This window comes from Enhydra lutris, unplaced genomic scaffold (assembly GCF_002288905.1).
Source record: "Enhydra lutris kenyoni isolate GAN:26980312 unplaced genomic scaffold, ASM228890v2 scaffoldscaffold37, whole genome shotgun sequence".
Classification (NCBI taxonomy): domain Eukaryota; kingdom Metazoa; phylum Chordata; class Mammalia; order Carnivora; family Mustelidae; genus Enhydra; species Enhydra lutris.
In genome coordinates this window covers 5,707,994-5,732,279 of record NW_019154121.1, presented here as the reverse complement: position 1 = coordinate 5,732,279, position 24,286 = coordinate 5,707,994, and the positions used below count along the sequence as shown (strand labels likewise).

Sequence of the window (24,286 nt, the reverse complement as noted above, 5' to 3'; positions counted from 1 at the left end):
TCTCTGTGTATCTTGACTCTATCAACCTGGAGATGGTTAACTCTGCCCCTTTTTCCTTTCATTTGGCCAAATTGTCTGAAGGGAGAGAATGAAACCTGGAGAACTTGGCGTTTGGAGGCCGGAGGGGTTTGAACCGGTGCCCGACCGTATGTCTGAGGACACGGTAGGGAAAGCGGATAACAGTGAAGCCTGGCTAGAGCTTGGGTCCTGCTGGGGAAACAACCACCTTGCCTTTCTTTAAGGTCACTTAACTATGGTGAAAGTTGGAAACAGATCCTCAGTTTTCTTTAAAAACATCCCCCCTTCTGAGATGCTTTATTTTGGAATCCAAATCTTAAGTTTTGAAACTCCATGCTGGCCTTTACAACTGTTTTAGAAATTCCTTTTACCTCTAAAATCAGTTTGGATTCAAGTTGATTAAAGTTCTGTCCCCAATATCTGCCCCACAGGGCTGCAGCATAAAAATGGCTCCTTTTGCCTGATCCAAATACCCATGTTGGTGGTTCTTAACATTCCTGGGCTGGGCAGGGCTAGTTAGGTGGGGTGCCATGCATTCCAACTGTCCAGCAGCTGGTAAATCAAGTGCTTTTTAATTTTTTTTCCTGCAGCACGATAACCTATGTATAGAATTCACTTTTCTTATAGCCAGGACTCTCTCCTTGCTCTCATCGAAGTAGGCACAGAGAAAAGGGCAGTGACCAGAAAGGAGAAATAATGAATTCCCCCTGTTAGGTCAATAGGTACGTGCAGTAGACATTAGGAAAGAGTTTTACCGTATCAACCAGCATCTGTTGCTGTAGGAGAAGCTGCTGTTTTCGCTCCATGATCGGCCTCTGTAGAGACTGTTTCTTTCCCATCAATTGCTGATTCAACAGTGATGACTGGGAGTTCATGTAACCACTTCCGGTGTTTGGATTTGAGCAGGGGTTGGGACTTGGACTGGGGCCTGTGTTCTGGCTGACCACAGAGTGTTGATCCTAAAGAAGAGAAGGAGGAGGTAGGGGAAGCTACTGTGAATTAAAAGAAGAAAAATGTAGCACAGAGATCATTAGCTTAGATTCCAAACATTTTTCATCTTGTTAAGATCAAACATGTTTAAATGAGTTGGAGATCAGAGAATTGCCTTTTAAATGTAGGAGAAATAAATGTGTATTATGACAACCAAAGTCGCTGGGTTAATGACATTAGGGTACTGGAAAAGCTCCCATATGTCTCTGATGGTGGAACCTCCACATTCCAGAAGGCGTTCATGGAACCTCAAAGAAAACAACCATAAAAACATACAGCAAACCTCTCAATTGCTCAGGAACAAACACATCATAAAGTAATAAGTTCTTCCTTTTCCTTAAAGCTAGCACATATCATTGCTGATCCTGTAACGGAAAAATTATGTTTTAATGCATATGTTCAAAAGTTGCCTAACCATTTTGGTCAGAAGGGGCCGGGCTTTCAGTAATAAGAAGAGAAGACCTATGAGTTTCTGTTTTACAAACACTCTGAAACCTGGCAGGGACTTCACTTTTCGGAGACTTGTCAATTTTGCTCCCTGGTCAGGAAGTCAGGAATTTCAGTGTATCAATCAGTAAAAAAACACCCGACCGACAATGAGAAAGTATTGATTAAAAACAACATTGCAGAGTAGTTATCTTGGGTATTGCTTTTCTAACTCAAGATCTCTACCAATCTCAACGCATTGACCCTGCAGGGCAGAAAGCTAAACCTACCCAAATGTTTTCATAAATTCCCAATGCCGTGTTCAGGCTTGTATACTGTTGGGGTTACAAGAACTCTTCCCACCTTGAAGAATGTATCTAATTAAGGAAGAAATGACATGCTTACATGTAAAAATACAAGAAAATACAGAACCAAGTCTTAGATATGATACAATTCCTAAGTTAAAGGTCCTCACACTTTGATGCTCTGGCCTTGCTCCGGAAATTCCGAGGGTTCCTGGTTCCTGGTCAGGAAATTCTAATACTCAGTGGTCAAAGGTATGCTCTTTGAGAAACATTGAGAAACACTGGATGATGGGAGCAATAAAACCCAACTTTCATTCCCCATCTGGACTGTGTGAAGTTACAAGAGATTACAAAGATAAAGCAGCTCTCATGATGCCTGATGAGCAGTCGTATATACTCCTTTTGTGGAAAGTCTCTTCTCTTTTATCTCCTTCTTTTTCTTTAGTTACCTACTATGCTAAAAAAAAAAAGTCCACAGCCTCGAGAAATAGGCAATGTGGCCTATTCAGTAATTCCTGGGGCTACAGAGCTCACCAACTACCTCAAAAGCAAAGGGTTACAAAATAATCCTAAAGATGACCAGACACTGAGCCTTATTACAAACTAGGCACCGTCCTCAATGCGTTCCATGACTGACCACATTTAATCCTCTCAACAAAACAATGAGCAGGAACTAGTATTATGTTCCCAGTTTTGCAGATGAGAAACATGAGCTCAGAGATCACACAAGTAGTTGAGGAAGATGTGAAGCCAGGTCTGTCTGACTTCAGAATTCTTCCTCCATCACTGTACCCTGTTGTCTCTCAGCTCAGATGAGACGTGCTGAGGAAAAATGTGCTCCTGCTTTTGAAGTGTGCAGACCCACCTGCCTGTGCAGAATGTGTTGATTGAACACCCTATGCACGGGGAAGCACCCTCTATCAGGCATGAGGAAGGGAGTGTGGTGGCAAGAAGGGCAGTCTGTGGGGGTCTGGAAGGGGGCGGTCCTCCTCACCAGTTAACTAAAAATAATGGGAGCCATCTCTGAGGCAAGCACATCCTCCGTGTAGCTTTAAATAACCATCTCCAGACACCTCTGCATGCAATGCCCAGTCAGTTCTCTCAAAGTTAAATCCAACTTGGTTCTTGGGGGAAAAGTTTCACCCCACATGTCCTACAAGCCACTAGGGATATGGGCCTGCAGACAAGCACATGAGGGTCATTACCATGATGGCAGTGGGTGATCTGGGCATTGAGCACTCTTGGAGGGCAGGTAGAGAAGGAAGTACCTGGAAGACTGAGTTGAATCTTTGGTCTGCCCACACAAATGAGAGCGAAGCAGAGACCAGGACAGGGAGAAACAAGGGTGGGGAAATGGGGGGTGGGGTCAGACAAGAGTAACGATGACCGGAAGTGATGCTAGAGGACATCAAAGTGAGAGAGAATATAGTGGAGGTGGTGGCTGGCCCTTCACTCTCCACCGCAACCAGAATAGAAATCCATCTGCTTTTTCCTACGATATAATAATTTGAAGTTTAGTGCAAGAGGGTGTATGAGAAGAGGATTTTGTGTTTTAAGAAACTGGTTGATGAACATACTCAGAAATATTCAATGTGTTTTTCTTCTCAGCCTTCTTGGCACTGTCACAGTGCACAAGATCATGAACTCTGCAGATGGCCCTGCTGGAATTCATATCCTGGTTCTGTCACTCATTGGCTGAGTGATCTGGGAGACGTTAATTTACCTCCATGAGCCTCAATGTCCTTATCTGTAAAATGGGCACAATAACAGTACTGACTTTATGGGGTCGCTGTGAGAATGAGAGGAAATGATACTACGCACAGCGTTAAGCACTTAGTAATTGACGGTGGCTTGTAACTGTTCACATTATTTCTACACACACAGGAGGAGTGTGTTTTCTTTGTTTACTGTGAACCAAAGGAGACAGGCCTTGCAGATGGCACAAAGCTGTTCTGTGTTGACTCCTTCAGAAATGCAGAGGTCTCAGTTACATTGTGGAGAGTGAGCTACCGATGGACTCGGGGAATGACCTTCATCCTCTACCTAGAGAGGTCAGAAGAGAAGCTGGGAGTCATCCATTCTCTGATGGAAGCTCTTTTGGAAGGATGCTTCTTTCATCTGGGTTAGGGTTTTGGCTCAGGGCCCTGATACATTTTTTTTCCTTGTTTTTATTTCTTAACATCCAATTATTTATTAATAGAGCAGCAACATACACTTACTGAGTATTGTACCTTAATTTCTTTGTTTGTAAAAGAGCAGTAATTATATTCATGACATAAAATCAAACCATGGGCACCTGGGTGGCTCAGTTGGTTGAACAACTGCTTTCAGCTCAGGTCCCGATCCTGGAGTTCCAGGATTGAGCCCTGCATTGGGCTCCCTGCTCGGCTGGGAGTCTGCTTCTCCCTCTAACTCTCCCCTCTCTCATGCTCTCTGTCTCTCATCCTCTCTCTCTCAAATAAATAAATAAAATCTAAAAAAAATATATAATAAAATCAAACCAGATGAAATTTAGAACAGTTCTAGGCACTTTGTAAGTACTTAGTTACATTTCAGCAATTAATATTTTTCTTCTTTCTTCCTTTATTATTTTGTATATGGCAGAGATGTTTTAGAAACAATTACGTCTGTGAAGAAGCTTACACTGTAAGCCTATGTGGATTGCAGACAACGGTGTGCTTAGCTCCCATCATATTTTATTTTTGTTTTTTTCTTTTCTTAATTTTGCAACTTTAATGTAACATGGATACCAAAAATATGAAAACACAACAAAAGCACACGACGAAAACAAGAAGGGCGAAGACGGCTTCCTTATGCATGCCATCTCGGATGAGCAGGTTTGGAAGGTGCCCCGAGTGCTGTGTGAAGGAGTCAGGGGATGCACCCTGGCTTGGTGAGTGACTGCTGCCATTCATCAGCATTATTGGATCCCAGGGAAGTTGGCACTCTTTCTGGTGGCATTTCTGGTCTGGACAGTGTTGCTGGTGCTGGGCCCATCTAGAATGTGGTGCTGGCCCCACCATTGGAGCCAGGGCTGACTCCAACTCTCCCAGTGGTTCTGTTGGCACGGTTGCCATTCAGAAGCTACTGATGGTTTCTGGCCCAGAAAGCCAAAGGAATCCTGGCCCCAGCGATTGCTAAAATCTCCATCCTCATACCATGTCAGAAGCTCCACCTGTATGTCATCCCAGCACCACTGTCCAATCAGAGCTTCATCCCCGATGTCCGTCTGGGCCCTCATCGGGGCCCTGACATGTTCCTCAGCCATATCCACATCCATTGTCTTGAACGCACCATCCACAGCCTCCAAGAAATGAGCCTTCCCTTCCTGGGGTCTCGGTTCTGCTGCTGGGTGATGACTCTCGGCGTGCTCATCTTGCTGGTCTCGTGGAGGACTCTCAGGCCCCAGAGGAGCTCAGACTAGGGTTGGTGGCTGCCAAGGATTGTCTTGTATTCCAGGTACCTCAGTGCGACATACACATTGGCGTCCAGCCGGGCAGACCTGTTGCACCAGCGGCTCCTAGATGGCCCCTCCCCTGTTCCTGTGGGGCATGGGTAGGGGGCCTCCAGCCCATGCCTCATATCTATGCCCCCTCTCAGGGCTACTGCCTCCATGATTGAGGCCTTCAAAGCCTTGGGCTGCTGTTCCTATCCAGAAGCCTTGTGGAAGTGCAGGGTGGGACACGTGTAGGGTGTCTGTTTATAGGAAGGCCACGCATTTTGTGCCCCTTTTCACAGCGAGCCCAGATTCCTGTTGGGTGTGTTATAAACAGAGGAGCCATTTCTTCAGGCTCCCTGCTCTGAGCACACCCCACGCTCCCATCATATTTTAAACATAAGGTGTGCCCTCCAGTGAGCCTCAGTCAGAAATATTCTATTCAGTCAGAAATAAACTATTTCTTCGTTTATTCCATCTGCCCATTTCCCTCATTTCTATTACTTGCCTGGCTCATAAGGGCATTTGAGGTTAAGATCCCAGACTTGTCATTTATCTGGGAACCTAAGATGCACACATCGCATACCCTACGTGGGTCTCACTCAAATTTACGCAGGAGAAAAGCAATTTCCATTAGGTGGTATGATACCTACTGGAACTCTAAGGTTAAAATATAGATCTTCTAATGCCTAATCTAGTCACCTGTGCATCCATCCATCCACCCAAGAATTTCGATATTTTTAATGAATATCTACAATACTCTAGGCAGTTTTCTATTTTCTAGAGATTAAAAAATTATATAGAAAGGGGGGAAATGAAGAGAAAGAGATGGGCAGAGTGCTTAGTGTTGGCAAAAATGGTGAACTTCAAAACAATTTCCACGGCAATCTGGAAAACTAGCCTCCTTTAAGATTTAGAAACGATCTGCATACCAAGAAAATGCAATTACGTCTCTTTCTCTCTCTCTAATCAAACAGATGGACTGTGCTAAATTTAGTTTCATTCCTTCACAATACCAAAGAATATAAAAATAAGAGATAAGCTCTCTTTTGGAATTTTGTACAAGATTTCTGAGCCTTGTAGCTTCTGGCCCATGGGTCTTACCATGTACTCTACCATACACATTCTTTCATTGCATGATTGAAGTAACGTTTGGCTGCTGCTACATTTTTTTGCCCTTATGTTAGCTATGAAACACGAAACACCTCCTTACACAGGCTTGCTGTCATTGCCAAGATGTTGTGCAAACTTTAGTACATAAAATATTTTGAAAGAAAAATATGTTCTGCTGCGTTGGCTTTGATTTCCATATTCAGCCTCATCTTTGCCTTCCGTTCAGCCCATGTAGAACTTGGCCTAATAGGAATCAATCTGGTTCTATTTCAACACTCATGGTCTCCTTAAAGCTTGTGAAGACATGGTAAAAATGGTCCATCCTCAGCTTAGGGAGATGAATGTGTGTGTGTGTGTGTGTGTGTGTGTGTGTGTGTGTGTGTGTGAATGATTTAGGCCATTTCCACTGATGCCATCTTTTATGACAGAATACCCAGTTTTCTAGACAAACTGGAGTTAAAAGGCTGATTTGGCAGCTAATAATAGCCATATGATTGTCTCAAATTATGAACTTGAATGATCTTTCATATTATGTATATGTATTTTCTCTTTCTACCTATCAAATTACAGTATTTGATGCTAACCTACAAAATAGGCTTCTGACCCTATCCTCCTGGGATTTAATATAAATTTACATTTAATATGCATTTACAGTTTTTCACATTTGTGTGTGTGTGTGTGTGTGTGTGTGTGTGTGTGTGTTTAAGAGTTTAAAGTCCTGTTACAGTATTAGTTAAGCCACTGAGTTAGAGTAGTATGCTAGCTCTGAGATATGGTTAAAGATTCTTGATCCTTCTTTTAATCCAGCACACGATGGCCAGGCCAATAAAAACATATCTGTATTCTTCTAACAACGTTCTGCCAATAATTAAGCTATGTCTTTAGAATTATTATCTTCACTCTACCTGATTCACTTATTCAACAAATATTTGTTGAGCATCTACTTTGTGTTATGCATTCTTCTAGGCCTTGGGGATCAGAGTCCAGGCAGCTTATTGAAAAACTCTGCAGCTTGTCTATACTTTCAAGTTTTCCAATTAGACTACTGATGGAAAATTTATCTTCCAGAATGGTATCAAGGGTGTTGGAAAACCATAGGTAAATCAGGTGTGTGATGGCCAAAGCTGTTTGCCAAGGCAAACATGTTTCTGAGTGAGTGACAATGTGTGAGGTTGATTTACACTCATCAGAAGCTGGAAACATGTTTTAATGTATGGAAATCATGGTAAAAGAATGCCTTCCCAAATTTGTTACTTTGTTGACTTAGTATCTTATTCACAGATTACTGTGGGAATCACTAACTCAGCAAGGAGGCAAACTATGTGTCTAGAAGACCTGGTAGAAAATTAAGGAGGCACCTGAATGCTTGTAAATGGGCACCTTTATCTTTAGGGGACAAATGACTTGTTCTTCCTGTTATTAACTCTATTTCTCGCAAAGGTGGGTTGAAGTCCTTTTGAAAAAAATCCCAATTTTACAATTAGAAATAAATTCCACTATTCTAGCCCTAGCAGCTCATTCACCAAGACCTTTTCTTTAAAATTTCAGTGATCAAAATTTAAAGAAGTGTATGGAAAAAAATCTTGTAACTTTTAGTACCAAACATCCAAGGACAGGCCTAGCCACTGGGTCTTACTGTCATAAAATGTCTTTGAAAGTCATGCTTAATATGGGAGAGATCTTTTAAAAAGATGTTAAATAATAAAAATGCTGCAATTAACACTTTCATTTGATGGAATGCAAAGGCTCTGTCAAGCAGGATCGATTTCAGCAAAAAGTAAAATAGGGTCCAGTCAGATATGTCCTCAAGCAGCAAACAAAAATATCCCTGGTTTCATTGGAGTATGTTGAGATACTAGGAGTCATTGGTCTCAGCCATTTATACTGTTAAAACAGTTCTGTGGACTGAACAGTATACCATAGTTAGTTTCACAAAGCAAGCAAAGTTACCAGGCAGGTATTGTTCTCTTAATATTAAAAAAAAAAAAAAAAGCACTAAAAAAATATTTGTCTTCTTCTGGGCATCTGGGTAAAATAGCTCTCTGTTTTTCTTATTTTGGAAGGGGGATATATAATGATTTTTTTTTCCCCACAAAAATGAAGTAATGTAAGTTACTTGGGATCCATGGGAGTATTTTGGCGTGGGATGACTGCCCTTTCTTTTTCTTGGCTTCCAGAGCTAGGCATCTGCAATTTGCAAAACAAATTCAAGATAAAGTACCCAGCTGGGCAAGTTTGTACAGTAGATCTCATAAACTAGTTTGCTATTCAATCAATCTTTCTTCCCTCCCTTCTCTTTTTCCCTCTTCTTTCCCTGTCTCAATGAACTAACTACTCAACTGTTCCTCCAGGCTATTCATCTTCTGAACTGTCTACTTATGAGACCATTTATTTATCTCTATGACTGAGAAACAAGTTGCCTGAACTGTTTCAGATTCCCTGCAAGCTGGAAGCCCCACTAAGTTATTTATTTGGGACACAGACAGTGAGGTGGTTGTGTGGGGCTAAAAGAATCAAACAGTTCTTGTCTTTCACGACAATAATGACAACAAAACAATTATTAGGAAATTGTCCAAGAAGCAACTTTCCAAACTGAAAGACTGAAGGGATGAAACACTCTTGTCTTCAGGCTGTCCATCTTCCATTTCAAGGATCCACAAACTCTGGCACGACCGGCCAAACCCAGGTTGCCACCTTTCCTGGTAAACACAGTTCTATTGGATCATAGCCACGCACGTGCATTTCCACATTGTCTGGGGCTACCTTCATACCACAGAGCTGCCTTCCTCACAGAGTGGAAGAGCTGTGGCAGAGCCCCTATGGCCCACAAGGCCTAAAATATTTACCACTTGGCCCTTCCTGGAAAAAATTTCTTGACCCTTGCCCTATTTGGCTCTACTGGCCAAGGAATGCTTATGTGAAATTGATAAAATGCCTTCAAGAAAGTACCCAGCAATCCTTGGAAGGGACTGGTGAGTTGAGAATAAGAAATAGCTATCATGAGATCTGTTTATAATCGCCCTCCACGCCAGCCACCATTACAAACTGTGGCAACTGAAAAACCATCTAGCTTCATCTTCCAGAAGACACTGCCCAGAAAGGTTAACAAAATGACTTGCATGAGGTCACAGACTTAACTAAAAGATGAAGAACACATATCCAAATCCAGGAAAATGTATTAAGGAGAGACCAATGGAACAAAATCTATCTGCCTAGGAGAACTGTAGCTGGTCTGACTGAACTGGCTTGTTGGGGGTAAGGGGTTGGGTAGGGAAAAATGTGGAAAGGCGAAACAAGCAAACACAGAAGATTGTATTTGGATGAGTATTTTTCTTTGTTCTTTGCAATTACCAATAGTAGCTGCCTTTTCCTTCTATTCAATAGGATTTTTTTTTGTTGTTTCTTTTTGTTTGTTTTTGTTTGTTTGTTTGTTTTTTGCTTGCTCAGAACCTCCTCCTTTACCTCACAGGGAAACCCTGATCACATGTTTATAATCTGTTTGTTTCGAAAGATGAGAATGAATTTTGTGGTCATGTGCAGTTCATCCTTCAGATGTTACCGAATTTTCAAGTCACCAGGACACTGCATCTATTCTTAGCCTCTGGAGTGGACATTTATTATGGGTTGGCACGGAAGACCAGTTCCATGACCGAGGAAGCAGCATTTAGGTGGGAGAGTGGCCAGGAACAAAACGTCAGTGGGTCAGGGTGGAGTGGGAAGAGTTTGGTAACTCAGGGGAAGGAATGAGAAATTTTTCTTAAAAGAGAAACTCTTTAACTTTAGAAGGGCTCTTTGTGGCGACCTGAAATTTCTGCTCTGTAAGTTAGCTTTTAGCTTTCTGTCCCCAGAGCAGTGGTTTCCAACTTTTCTTTGGATAACACAGTTCTTTGAGGGTTTCACAAAGCTATGGATTCTGCCTCTCTTCCCTTCCCCCCAAGTACACATACAACTAACAATTTTGTCTACATTTTCAGGGAGTTTACACATTTTCTAAACATCCACAGACCACCCATTGACCTCAGGTTGAGAACTCCACCTCCTCCCCATCAAAGGTTAGTGTTTATGAAAGTAATGAAATGATTTTCCACTTGGGTATGTCCTCTACACTGCACTCCCTGCTTAGAACTATCCATGGCTCCTCTCAGTCTTTGGAATCAAGTCCTAGCTCCTGAACTCCTGAAAATGGCGGAAAAGGCCCTCCATGATGTGGCCTCTGCATCTGTCCCCAGTTTCACCTCTCAACACATGCCTTCTTCACTCTATCCTAGAGTGATATTAACCTACCTACAATTCCTCAAACTCAAAAAAGCTCCTTCTCCTCTCTGCACTTTCGCATTTGCTCACATCTCTGCCTGGAGTCCTCTTCCTCTGCTTCTCCTTACCAAGGGATCCTTCATTCTTTCTAGGCTCAGTTCAGATGTTCTGTTTTCAGGAAGTCTTCTCTGGCCTCCCAGCACTGTCTGGTACCCCTCTCTGTGCTTCCATAACAGTTGGTACTGGTTCCTAAAATTAGGAACCATTTTATTCCCTATATCACAACTCTTGTTTGCTTATTATCTACCTCCCATTAGAAGAGCTTGGAAAGCTGGGATGTTCATCATGTTTTTCCTAGTATACAGCAGACCCTCCATGTGTGTGTGTGTGTGTGTGTGTGTGTGTGTGTGTGTGTGTGTGTTTAATAAATAAATACATAGATAAACGAAGAAGCCACATGAAGTAGAAAATTGGGTCAGAATTTTCTGCTTTCAGGCACATGGGATAAAAATGCTAGCTCTTTTCAAAGGCAACTGGAAAGCCAATGTAGGACAGAGAGGCAAAAATTGAGCAATACTGTTGAATCCAGTGTTGCTTTTCTGAGGATACCACTTTAGAATGGCCCACAGCATAAAGGATATTCTAGAAAGGAAAGGAGTAGTGTTGAGCAATGATGGAGAGCATGATGATGATTATGATGATGATAATGGTGGTGGTGGGTAGTAGATATGTTGGAAGGCAGGAAGAAAGCACACCACTGGAGTATAATTTCTACCAATAGTTATCATTTTTTGAAAGCTATGTACGAGCCCCTGTGTTAAGGACTTGACATTTATTATCTCATCTAATCTCTTCAACAATTCTGTTTTAATTATGATTCCCATTTCAAGATGAGGAGATAGGTTAAGAAATTTGTCTTTTAAAAAAAACATATGCCTTTAAAATGCAAAGAACCCCAAAGGTTTAATAGAATAAGGTAATTGTCAAAATATTTTAAAAATACCTCTCTGTTCTAAAAGCAATTTGAGTGGGTAGGCAGCAATAGTGAAAAGTGCAGAATTGATTCAAATCCAAAGTTTGCTTTCTTCCCACCTGTTTAGGGGTAATAATATGTTCCTCACTCCTACCTCAACAAATGGCAAAAAGTAAGTGAATTGCTTAGTATAGTAGTATCTGGCATGCAACAGACTTGAAATAAATGTTAATATCTCCTCTTAAGTAAATCTGATATTCACTGAATATCAAACATGCACATTAAGGTACTGGACTAAACACAATGTAATTTCTGATCATCAGATAGTGAGGACAGCATGCTGTTTATAATAATCCCAGCAATAAACCAACAAGCAATAATTATCCAGGGATGTACTCAGTCACTTGAGCTTCACAATAGCCAAGCATTTCACCACTGCCTCCACCAATTAAAACAAGATTAGGGAATTGTGTTTAAGGGTAACTTTATCTTTTGTTGAGCCTATTCTATAACTCATATTGCTATTAATACCTTCCTCTTCTCCCTTTGGTATAATGTGTAACTACATTAGGCTTATAACTCTTCTACAGAAACATTCATTTCAGGAGTGCCTGGGTGGCTCAGTGGGTTAAAACCTCTGCCTTCGCCTCAGGTCACGATCCGCGATCCAGACCAGCATCGGGCTCTCTGCTCAGCGGGGAGCCTGCTTCCCTCCCCGCCCCCCCTCCCCCGCGCCTGACTCTGTGTACTTGTGATCTCTGTCTGTCAAATAAATAAATAAAATCTTTTTAAAAAAAACCCCACCCCGAATGCAAGTTGGTGCAGCCACTTTGGAGAACAGTGTGGAGATTCCTCAAGAAATTAAAAATAGAGCTTCCCTATGACCCTGCCATTGCACTACTGGGTATTTACCCCAAAGATACAGATGCAGTGAAAAGAAGGGCCATCTGTACCCCAATGTTTATGGCAGTAATGGCCACGGTCGCCAATCTGTGGAAAGAACCAAGATGCCCTTCAACGGACAAATGGATAAGGAAGATGTGGTCCATATACACTATGGAGTATTATGCCTCCATCAGAAAGGATGAATACCCTACTTTTTATCAACATGGACGGGACTGGAAGAGATTATGCTGAGTGAAATAAGTCAAGCAGAGAGTCAATTATCATATGGTTTCATGTATTTGTGGAGCATAACAAATAACATGGAGGACAAGGGGAGATGGAGGGGAGAAGGGAGTTGAGGGAAATTGGAAGGGGAGATGAACCATGAGAGACTATGGATTCTGAAAAACAACCTGAGGGTCTTGAAGGGGCGGCGGGTGGGATGTTGGGGGAACCAGGTGGTGGGTATTGGGGAGGGCACGGATTGCATGGAGCACTGGGTGTGGTGCAAAAACAATGAATTCTGTTATGCTGAAAAGAAATTAAAAAAAAATAATATGACACAAATATGCTGTAAAAATAAATTAATTTTAATTATAATGTACATAGGTTGAAAGAAAAAGTGTAGAAAGAGACCTATTATAGACACCTTAATCAAAGGAAGACAGGAGGGGCACCTGAGTGACTCAGTTGGTTAAGCAACCAGATCTTGATTTTGGCTTGATCTCATGGGTTGTGAGATCAAGCCCTGAGTCAGGCTCCCCACTCAGAGTAGCGTCTGCATGGAATTCTCTGCCTCTCCTACAGTTCCTCTGCTTATGCTCTCTCTCTCTCTCTCTCTCAAATAAATAAATAAAACTTAAAAAAAAAAAACAAGAAAAAAAACAACAACCCCCCCCCAAAAAAAAACAAAAAAAACAAACAAAAAAAACCATTCATTTCAAAGGGACATATATTAGGAACTGGTTTTCTACCCTAAAATTATGCTCTTCCTCTAGAAGTGTTTGGAAGGTGTTATGGTTTTGGATGAGATACATATCAATATTTTCTATTCTCACTGAAAGTGAAGGCCATACAGTAAACAAGGAGTAACAGAGAAGGAAGAAGGGGTAAGTGACACCACAATTCAGAAGGCAGGAAATACTGTTTAAACAGCTGGTTCTTAAATCAAAATGATGTCCCAATTATACACAAAACAAATCTGGAATTTTTACAAATTAATTTCCCTAGGTGGCTTCTAATACTTGGGAAGGAATATAAGATTTTTCCTTTGGAAATAATAAAAAAAATACAGAATTTTGACTCTAGAATTTCACTTCAATGAAAATTTTATTGACTACTTTGAGCTTCTTATCTCTTTAAGATAGAGAATGAGAAAGCTAAGGAGATTGTCTCATGTTTCCTGTGGTATCCCATGACAAACACTGTAATGATGAAAAATGTAACCTCTGTAGTCAAAATGCCTATGTTTAAATATTTCCTCCATGACTTACTAATTGTTCTCAGGCAAGTTATAAAAGTCTCTATGTCTCAGTTTCTCCTCTGTTCAGGGGCAAATAATACTGCTTTCCTCATATAATTGGTGTATGGCTTAAATAAAATTAAGTAGGTAAAATATGCAGCAGTCTTTGGCTCTTGGGAGGTATGCAAGAGAAGTTAGCATTTCTTTGAAACTATGGTTTTCTTTGACAATTTTTCCTGACATTATTTCATTGCTTCTTGTAGGAATCTGGTTCATGTGACCCATGAACCTTGCTAATTCTGTAGTCTTCTCTTTTAACCTCTCTAGGCCTTATTTTCTTCAATGTTAAGATATGGAAGTTAGATTATAATCTCTAAATTCCATTCTAGTGCTAAAATTGTTGAAATTCCACTTTTATTGAATCAAGCTAACAATAAATACCACTGTCATGAAATAATTCAATTTCTCTTTTTCATCGAGTCTACAATGCAACTTAACAACATGACGTGCTGTGGTTTTGCCACTATAATGTACAAATGCTGGATTTATCTGGTTGGGGGAGAGGAGCAGGAAATCACGCTGGCTATTTTCTTCTGAAGTGACTGAAGTAAGCAAAAATTGAGGTTTGGTGATGGGAATATTGAGAAAATTCAAACTTAATTCTGGATCTCTTCATATACCTCAGTGTGGACGGCACAACATAGAAGTACAAAGCTTTGCTAATAACATTGGACTTCCCTAAACTGATTCTGTAAAAAGTCTGTTTTTGTTTCTGATTCTGAAAAAAAAATCTACAAAACATTCTGCTAGAGGTAATTTTTATGTTTTGACTACACATTCTGGGCTAAAATATACAAAATATATTAACCTACAAAGTAGCCCACATATTCTAATATATCTCTTCTTAAGAGAAATGAGAGAATACCTTGATGATTGCAGGTTATCTAATAAATATAGAACTCTGGAGGCACTGACACAATATAGTGACTGTGGCCAATATCTTCGAATGTGTCCATCTACTCTAATGTAACATGATTAGCTATTTTTGAATATATTATTATAATGACCACAAAGGACATTTAAAAAGGAGCCATCTGTTCTCTGTTAAATGTAGCCCTGAAGTCTCCCTTGGATTAGCAAAGCAAGCCACTAAATACTTCAGTGGGACTTCAAAAAAGCTGAGTTCTCCCTAAGACTCACTAAAGATGAACTTCAAAAGATCAGAGGTTTCACTTGGATCAATTCCCAGAAAATCAGGTTATTTACCAAATCTTATTTATGCAAACTATACAAACACATTTTGATCTGCAGAGTACCAAAATAATGTTTTAGAAAAACGATAACCTTAAATGAAAAGTCCACTGTGGAAAAGAATGAGGAAGGTCAACTTTCTTTGGTTTGATTATCTGTCTACATTGATCAAATCAGCTATACAACTACTACCAGATCTGCTGCTACTTTAGGGATATAAGTCTAGAAATAAGGTACCTAAAAATTTTAATTTGGTTGAGTAATAAGATTAGGGATGTCTTAAACACACACACACAAACACACACACAGACACACAGTATTTTAACTTCTCTGTGTCTGTTTGGATTAAGAGACGGTGGAGACTACTAAAATATTTTTAGACATTGACCACTTTTTATGACATTTTTTTCATTTACAAGGATTTCTAGTATAACCTTGGGTTCACAAGCTGAACCCATCAATTCATCTGAATAGAGATTTCAGAATAAGGCAGATCTGTCTTGGCACTGTCCAATATTGATGACTGCTATTGCTTGAGTTCTAATCACATCTTGTATTTATCTTTGTTATAGAATATATCAGTTATTTCTTTACATGTGTATTTTCTCTTACTACACTATTATTACTTCAAAAACATGGATTTGTTTTTTCATCTATGCATTTCTACTTGCACACATAAACCTGACATAAAAGACACACTTGGAATATATTTGTTGTTAAATAAATAATAAGTAACTACTTGAAAATCAGATAAACTTAATCTGTAAAATGATTTTCAATTATTTAGGTGTTACTAAGAAAGTAACCTATATATCAAAAGTTTTCAGTGAAATGACAAGTGTCAATATCAGACATCATACAAAATGCCTCACATAAGAATAGTGACTATCATTTGTCAGTTAAAGATACTATACAAGTCTTTTTGCTTCTAATTAAAACCTTGAACTTAAATTTAGCACATACAGAGTTCTGTGAACTTTTAAACTTTTTTTTTTTCCCTCAGCAATCTGAGTAGGTTGATTGTATTGGATACTGTTACTTGTAACTGGAAACAGATCCTTGATTTGAACATAACTGTCCAGCAATTTTTCAATTGGGTAAACATTTGTGGCTTATGTTCCTAACGGCTGATCAGGAGAGAATGCATGAGGGGAGACTGATATATTGTACCGTTACCACTGTTTACACGCTTTTGTGTTTTCCAGATCCATGTGGTACTTTTTAAAAGGATATACATCTGGGACTGGGACAGCTCTTCCTTCAGCTGCTGGCTGCATCCAACTAACAGTTCATTTAGTATTTATATGGCATTTCTGAGTATTTAAATAAAAACTCTGATGAAATTCGAGTCAATCGGATTCCCTTTATAATTTAACACTATTGTTATCTAGTCATCCAGGTAAGAAAAAAAGGCCTACAAATATAATTTTTAAATTTTCTGTCCCTGTTCACAAACTTAAAAGAATGTGGGCCAAGTATGTGAAATGTCACAATACTGGGTATGGTGGAGACTTAAACCCTGCCAACTATCTTCTTTGCCTACAATATTACCAAATAATTGGCTTGAAAATGTTACTTAACTAAACAAATTAACTGAATCAAACGGTTGTTTTTGGTAAAACACAGCTTGATTATGTTTTCTAAGGACTTGATTTACTTGATGGATTTTTAGTTGAAGTTCATCATATTTATTTAATCCTTGCCAGGTCTCTCTTTCTCTCTTTAATTTAAGAGAGAGAGAGATTAAGAGAGTTCAAGCAGAGGGAGCAGGCAGAGGGAGAGGGAGAAGAAGCAGGGAGCCGGATGTGGGGCTTGAACCCAGGACCCTGGGATCATGACCTGAGCCAAAGGCAGATACTTAACCAACTGAGCCACCCAGGTGTCCCAGTATTCCATTTGTGATTAAATTAATCAATATTTTGAGGGTTAATTAAGCCAAAGTACTTTGAGCTATTTAGAAACAGAATAACATTGGTAGATGTTATGTTAACGTACAAACTGACCAGCTATAGAGACCATAAAAAGGTAGGGCAATTCAGTCCCTCTAAAAGAAATAAATAGCCCACTCAATGCTGAAATGGCCTCCTCATGGACAGCAGTTCTTCTATCCCCTAATACTACAACTTTTCCCTTACTTCTCAATTAAATCTGAATATTTTCTCTCACACATTTTTTTATTCTACCTGAATCAATCAATCAATCAATTAATTAATTTTGGCAGTTGGGTTCATGGTTTTCTCCTAGGTAATACACCATTCATTCATATAGCCTGCTATACAGATTTCCATACCAAAAAGATAGTAATCTTTGGATCTAACCTGGCATTTGTTTGCAAAAGCAAGTGAGATGATCACTGCCTTTGGAGGAAAAGCAATACATTTGGATAATGTAGTTTATTTTGGTAATTGGACCATGTTGATCACTTACAAAGAGGGGCTATTGGTATGTGGAGAATAACTTTTAGTCAACTTACCATCATTGGAACTAACTTGGGTACTTACCACAACACTGGTCTTTAGAGGGTAGAAGAAAACGGGGGCATTGATATACGATCCCTTCATGGCTTAGGGAAGCCGTGAAAGGTGCGGTAATTTACCTGTAAGCATCTGTTACAGTGAAGGAAGGCTGCAGTGTTTCTATTTAAATGCAAATAATAATTCACATTGTTGTACAGAGAGTGATTTATTTCAATGTGTTCTTTCTGCCAGGATTTTAGGCTAGCACTAGAAATACTGTCCAAGGATGTCTGTTCAAGGCTCTCCCATACAGCGTGGTCAAGTATTCCTTAACATTTCTTTCTAAAAAAAAAAAAAAAAAAAAAAAAAAAAAAAACATTTCTTTCTATCTACGGTCAAGGATAAAAAAAAAATCAGGCCTACCAGGATTCATAAAGCATGGCTTATTAATGGATATGCCTTAGAGGGTTGCGGTTCCATGAATGGAATCGGGAACAGTCTGTAGCCCTGGAGATGGTCTAGTTACTGCAGACCGTTAATATGTCTTAAATGACCAAGCCAGTTATAATAATCAGTATCACTGTAAACTCCTGGTTTCTGTCTTATTTTAGGATATTTCCTTATTGTAACCTCCGCAGATAAATACCGTGGTCAGAGAACATTCACAGCCATATCTTTAATCACACGTGGATACGTCTATAAATGCAGAGGTGAGACTATGAAAACCGGTGTTTATAAGTTATATACTGTGACTGTTTTGCCAAGCAAGCTGGATTTCTATTTCGAGATGTAAATAAAAATGGGATTTCCTGTTTGGGGTGATTTAGAGCAAATCTACTGAGAGATACAGAGGTAGACCAAAACGGCTTTCCCAGGCCCCTGGCTGCCACGTTTACAGGCAGGGCACACTCTGGAGAGGCAGTTCCCTGGGTTATATGAGATCATTTCTGGTATTGGCCGAATATTCAGTTATCTGCAGACTCCACAGGGACGCAGGATGCTGGCAAGGGCCCCATTCTAGATTGCTAGAAGTCCAGCAGTCCCTACTCAACTTCCCTGATTATACTGCGGATGAGTTCTGAGGAACAGGGAAAAAAGGAAGGAAGAAGAAGGACCTATAATATTTTGAGCCAAATAATTATTATAGAAGATGTAAATCTGGAGGAAAATCTCTTCTTGCAGATATCAAAAAATTATAGCAGGCTTTATCTGATAGAGAGAAATCTTTCTGGCTAGGGTGTAGTAGGTATCATCTCATGGTATCACCGACAGTTTTACTTCTTCTTATCTTTCAGTCCTTCCACAGAAAGATATATTTTTTAAGTCATTTCATGATAATGATGCAGTGACGTTTATAAGAATTTTAGAGTTTTTTAAGGTCACGTCAACCCAGAAGAATAATTTTTTATGTTTAAAAATAGTGTTTTTTCCTCCTTTAAAATGTCCCATTGATCTTTTTATAGCAATAAAATAAAGATTCAAAAACGATTACGCAGAAGTCCATAAGCCGGCTAGTCAATAACAGAATAAGTAGGATTTTTCCCCTTAGCCTTCAGAAATATGCCAACACACACTTCAGCCTCACATGATTTGGTGGTTAAGGATTTGGTTTGCAAAGCACGATACAATATTTTATTTATAGAAGTCAAAAGGAACGGTAACAGGCCTTTAAATTTTGATTTCCGAAGATCTGTCTTTGTCAAAAAGAGAAGGTGTCCGTGTGTGTGTGTGTGTGTGTGTGTGTGTGTGTGTGTGTGTGGTGTGTGTGTGGCGGGGGGAGAGTCTCTGTACCATCACTACCATAAAATCTACTTCCATCTCTTTCTTTTATTGTTAAACTTTCTCAAAATTATTTTGCTAAAATCTGAGATGCCAAGAGTTAGCCGATCCCAACCCTTAGATATCTGTCCTATATTTTGGGGCTGGAGCACCGCTCGGGAAACAGAATGTCCAGAGCCTCTTCTTCAAGCACCACTAGCAGGCACTGTGAGAGCACTTTCATTCTAGTGTGTTTGACTCGGGCAAACCGGGAACAGAGGCTTACATCAACTGAGGATCAGTGCACACCATCTCATAGCAACAGACACCAAAACAGTCCCTCATTACAAGCCTTGTCCGACAATCAAGTCTTTAACGAGAACAAAGGTTGACAGTGATTAATCATTAAGCAGTTCCTTGTTCCTTGATGCACGTGTTCTCAGCAGCCTCCTGCAGAGGCCGTCTGGCATACTTCCTGTCCCCGTGCTCCACTGTGCCATGTCTGAAGGGACACCCAGGCAGCCTTCTCACTATTTTAATTTCAAATGCTACAAACATCTACAGAGTTTCTATGTGCACATGTCTTGACTTTTATTCTGAGCCTGGCAGACTCTGAATGGATATAGGCAGTGAGAACATAATAAGCCCTTAACTCCCCATCTGTTTACTAGATTATGTTCAAAGACCGTATAAGAAATTGATTAAACACTGTTTTCTAGAATAAACCTTTGAAATCTGTTTGTTTCCTTAAGCAACACAAGACGTTGATATAATTTTCTTGTGCTGCGTACGTGAGATAACTTCACTAATGCTTCTACCTAAAAAGCTTCAATGCTGACAAGGCACCGTGCTTTAAAACGCAATAAAATATTTTCAGAAATCCTCTTTCGAATAATTCTGTTTCACAAAGCAACAGATTTCACGAACTAACAGATTCGTAATGTTAACTGTTAACATCATTTTATTTAAGGCTCTCTTTCGTTGTGTGTTTTTAGTTAGTTGACTAGGTACTATTTATCTATCTTAGCTTGTTATGCAGTGGTATAGGTATTCAGCTTAATAGGCTGACTTGGAGGTTCTGTTTTTTTTTTTCTCTTTTAACATGTAAATAGAACCGTGAATAACACTACATTACCTATGAACTAGGAGGTCAGGTGAAGAGGGAAGAATAGCCATGAAACACAGGTTTCTAGGAGGTGAGGGGCAAGGGTTAATGGAAATGGCATCAACAAAATTACCAAGGGAAGGCAGTTAACAACAGATACATTGTTTTTAACAACAAATATCACTTCTAACAACAACGACAATAACAACAACAACAACAAAAGCCAAAACGGGATCATCCTAATGATACTTTCCAAACCAGTCAGAATTAACTAATGGCCAGTTATTCAAGAAGATTTTAACTAGTATGTCAACACTGTAAAAAGTAAAGCGTGAAATCCAATCACAGATATGAAACAGAATTCTCCCAGTGTATTCCACATTTCAGCGTACAGTTGTAATGTTTTTAAACTGAATTATATTCACTAGGGAAGGGAAAATGACAATGGCATTCCACAAACAAAAAGACCACCTTATTATTGGTAGCTAAGCCCTTCACCCAAATGTATGTGACAAGGATGACATAATGGCTGCTGACTCATGTTAAGATCAAAGCAGCCTGTTAGAAAGCCCCATTCAGAAAATGAACATCTTTTAACTGGAGCCTCCTGGGATCAACATTTAAAACTAACAACAGTGAACTCTGAACTGCGAAAGAAAGCAGTGACGGACTACGGGAGGAAAGCTGAGATGGAGCTGAGACGGTCTTAGACGACATTCTTAGCAACCAACCGATCGCTTTAACTCAATTCAACTTGCAGTCATCTACTCTAACTGGTTCTACATTTCTCTGGAGTTAGGGTAAATGGTCTTTATCTCACACAAATTACTTCTAAAACACAATATTTGGCTTCCACTGGTCTGCTCATCCTCAATCTTACTCCAATTAAAAGCTAAGCTTGTAAAGTTTAGGAGCTTATGTCAAGACCTTAGGGCAAATACCAACATCAATTACAAATTAAGGGACTCTAAAACTGTGTGTGGATGGCATGGAACATTAGAGCAGTTTCAAAATCACAGGGTATGCAAATTTCAAAGAAATTCCGTCTATGTTTATTTGAGCCATTATCACAATAATAGGTATCAGGTATTGGGAACTCTCCATGCATCAGACACTGTGTGGCTCACTTTATGTACCTTCACTTTTCATAACCGCAACAACCTTCTCTGAGAGCCCTATTAGCATTCCCGTTTTTTAAAAAGATTTTATTTCTTTATTTGAGAGACAGACAGAAAGTGTGCATGAGAGAGCACAAGCCAGGGGTGGGTAGAGGCAGAGGGACAAACAGACTCCCCACTGAACAGGGAGCCCGATGTGGGGCTCGATGCCAGGACCCTAGGATCATGACCTGAGCCCAAGGCAGACGCTTAACAACTGAGCCACCCAGGCGCCCCAATATTCCCATTTTATAGATGAGAGGACTGACATTTAGAGATGTTAAATAATTCATTGAGATAGTAAGCAATGGAGCCAAAATTCTAACTCAGGCAGCCTGACTTCAGAGCCCTGCTATACTATTAGTATAAGAAATAAAACGACCAACTCAGCCAGAGTCTTTATTACAAAGCAACGGTGAGCATATACTATTGGCACATAACATGGGAATGGAAAGTAATGTAGTCCAGTGCAACGAGCATACGATTTGATGATAAAGGGCCTGTATTTGACATTGGAGTAACATGACATAAAGTTACTTCATTTTTCTGAACTTCAGGGTCCTCGTCTGGAAAAGTAGTATGATGCTTAATTCCCAGTTTCATATATTAGATATTATAGGTAAAAAAGCATTTTGTAAACGTGGTACTCCAGGTACCGCAAAATGAAAAAAAATGAAAGCATGAAGCTGCAGACACATTTTCTACTGAACTGATCCAATAAATGTGGAAGAGCAAAGAACAATAACATGAAAGTGTTAAGAAGGCAAAGAAAAAAAAAAGTAAAGCCAATTTCATGGAAGCGTATTATCTAAGACCCTTGTGTGTCAAAATGTGTAGAAGATACCCTTATACTGCAGAGAAGACATAAACCAAAGTGAATTGAAAAAGAAGTTAATTTTCAGCAGGCGTTATGGCCTCGCTGTTAAGAATGTAGATTTTTGTACTTAGAGCTCGGTTTAAAACCTGGGCAAGTTGCTCAAGTCTTAAGATCTCTGTTTTTCTCATTAGTGAAATGGAGATCATGAATGTAGGGATTAGAGGAGATAAGGCATGTGAAGTGCTTCATATTAACAAGGCTCAGTTAATACTGGTGCCTATTATAAATATTATTTAACTTCTCCTGTCATTACAGTTTAAAAGGAAGAATACGATTTCAGGAGAGGTTGGCACAGAGACGACGTTTGTGGCTTCCAGAGCCTTAACAAAAGAGGCGAAGGCAGGCAGTTCCTAGGGAACACATACACAGCATTTGGGGCTGCTTTTAAGTATATCATCAGGTTGATTCCGAAGTCCTTTTGCTCAAGAGTTAATTTTACTAAAACTTGGCCCCAATGGTAAGCTCTTATCAGTACTTCAGACTGGGTGTCTCTGTCTCTATAGACAGACATCGTGTCATTCCATGAAACGCTGTACTTCAACTTATTAGGGGAACGTGGAGCCACTGTCTGAGGAGGTCTGAGAATAGATGCTGCTTATGCATATCGGTGGGGGTGGAGACATAGCTCCTGTTGGGAGGGGCAGAGAGCTATAGCCTGAAGGAAAAGGGAGAAGGAGGCTAGACGGTGGATCTGGAGATCCATCTGGATCTGATCTGGAGATCAGAGCCACTGGGACCACCCTGCTCTTCCCAAGGGCAGGAAGCTGCCTGGTGATCAGATTATCACATTTCCCTCCGCACCAGGTTCAGGACCCTCAATGGACGTGATGCTCCTCTGCCAACCTTTTTACACCTGGCTCCTGCTGACGTGTTGAATTTCTCCCTCCCCAAGTCTGAAGGGAGCATGTACCATCCTATCAGACAGAGATATGCAGATTCTAGGAGGAACACTAACTGTGGGGATGTAAGTCCCCATGATAATGTTTTATGAGGGCTTGTGGAAAAAAGAAGTCTCCTTGTGTCCATTCAGATACAAATACCCAGAATGCCCTTCATGCGCATTTGCATGGAATTACGGGCTTTAGAACAGAAGGAAAAGGGTAGATCCACTGTACACTGTTAGTATTCTGAAAAAGAAGAAAAGACTAAACTTTTGATTTAGAACGTTTTCCAATTACAACACAGAGCCAGAAGACCAAAGCCAAACATTCTAAGGAAAAGATTGGTTTAAAGAGCTAAAAAATAAAAGTGTGGGTTAAGGTGGGGTGGGAAAGAACCAGTTGAAATGTTTCCAGTTGTCCTTTCTTGTGATACATGGGAACTATATAAAATTTACAATTTTTGGAAACAATACTAAGCTGTAGTAATTTTTTAAAAGATTTTATTTATTTATTGGAATGTGAGAGAAAGCCCACCAGAGAAAGAGCTGGTGGTGGGGGAAGGGGCAGAGGAAGAAGGAGAAGCAGACTCCCCGACCGAGTAGGGAGCCCGAGGCAGCTGGATCCCAGGAACAAGGATCATGACCTGAGTGTGGAAGGCAGACGCTTAACCAAATGAGCCACCAGGCACCCCAAGCTGTAGTCATTTTTTTTTTTTTAATTTTATTTATTTGACAGAGAGAGATCACAAGTAGGCAGAGAGGCACCAGAGAGAGAGAAGGGAGGAAACAGGCTCCCTGCGGAGCAGAGAGCCCGATGTGGGGCTCGATGCCAGGACCCTGGGATCATGACCCGAACTGAAGGCAGAGGCTTTAACCCACTGAGCCACCCAGGTGCCCCTGTAGTAATTTTTAAAATACTTTAGTAAGATGAAACATATGA

General features: G+C 40.1%; 1 protein-coding gene across 1 annotated transcript in view; it reads right to left on the bottom strand.

Annotated features, from left to right (window-relative positions):
* Positions 1-24,286, bottom strand: part of LOC111154352 (mastermind like transcriptional coactivator 2) — a 350,497-nt gene that overhangs the window by 12,018 nt on the left and 314,193 nt on the right. The window contains exon 3 of the mRNA XM_022513911.1: positions 774-977. Coding sequence (XP_022369619.1) covers positions 774-977 — 204 coding nt within the window. The remainder of the gene's footprint in view (positions 1-773; positions 978-24,286) is intronic.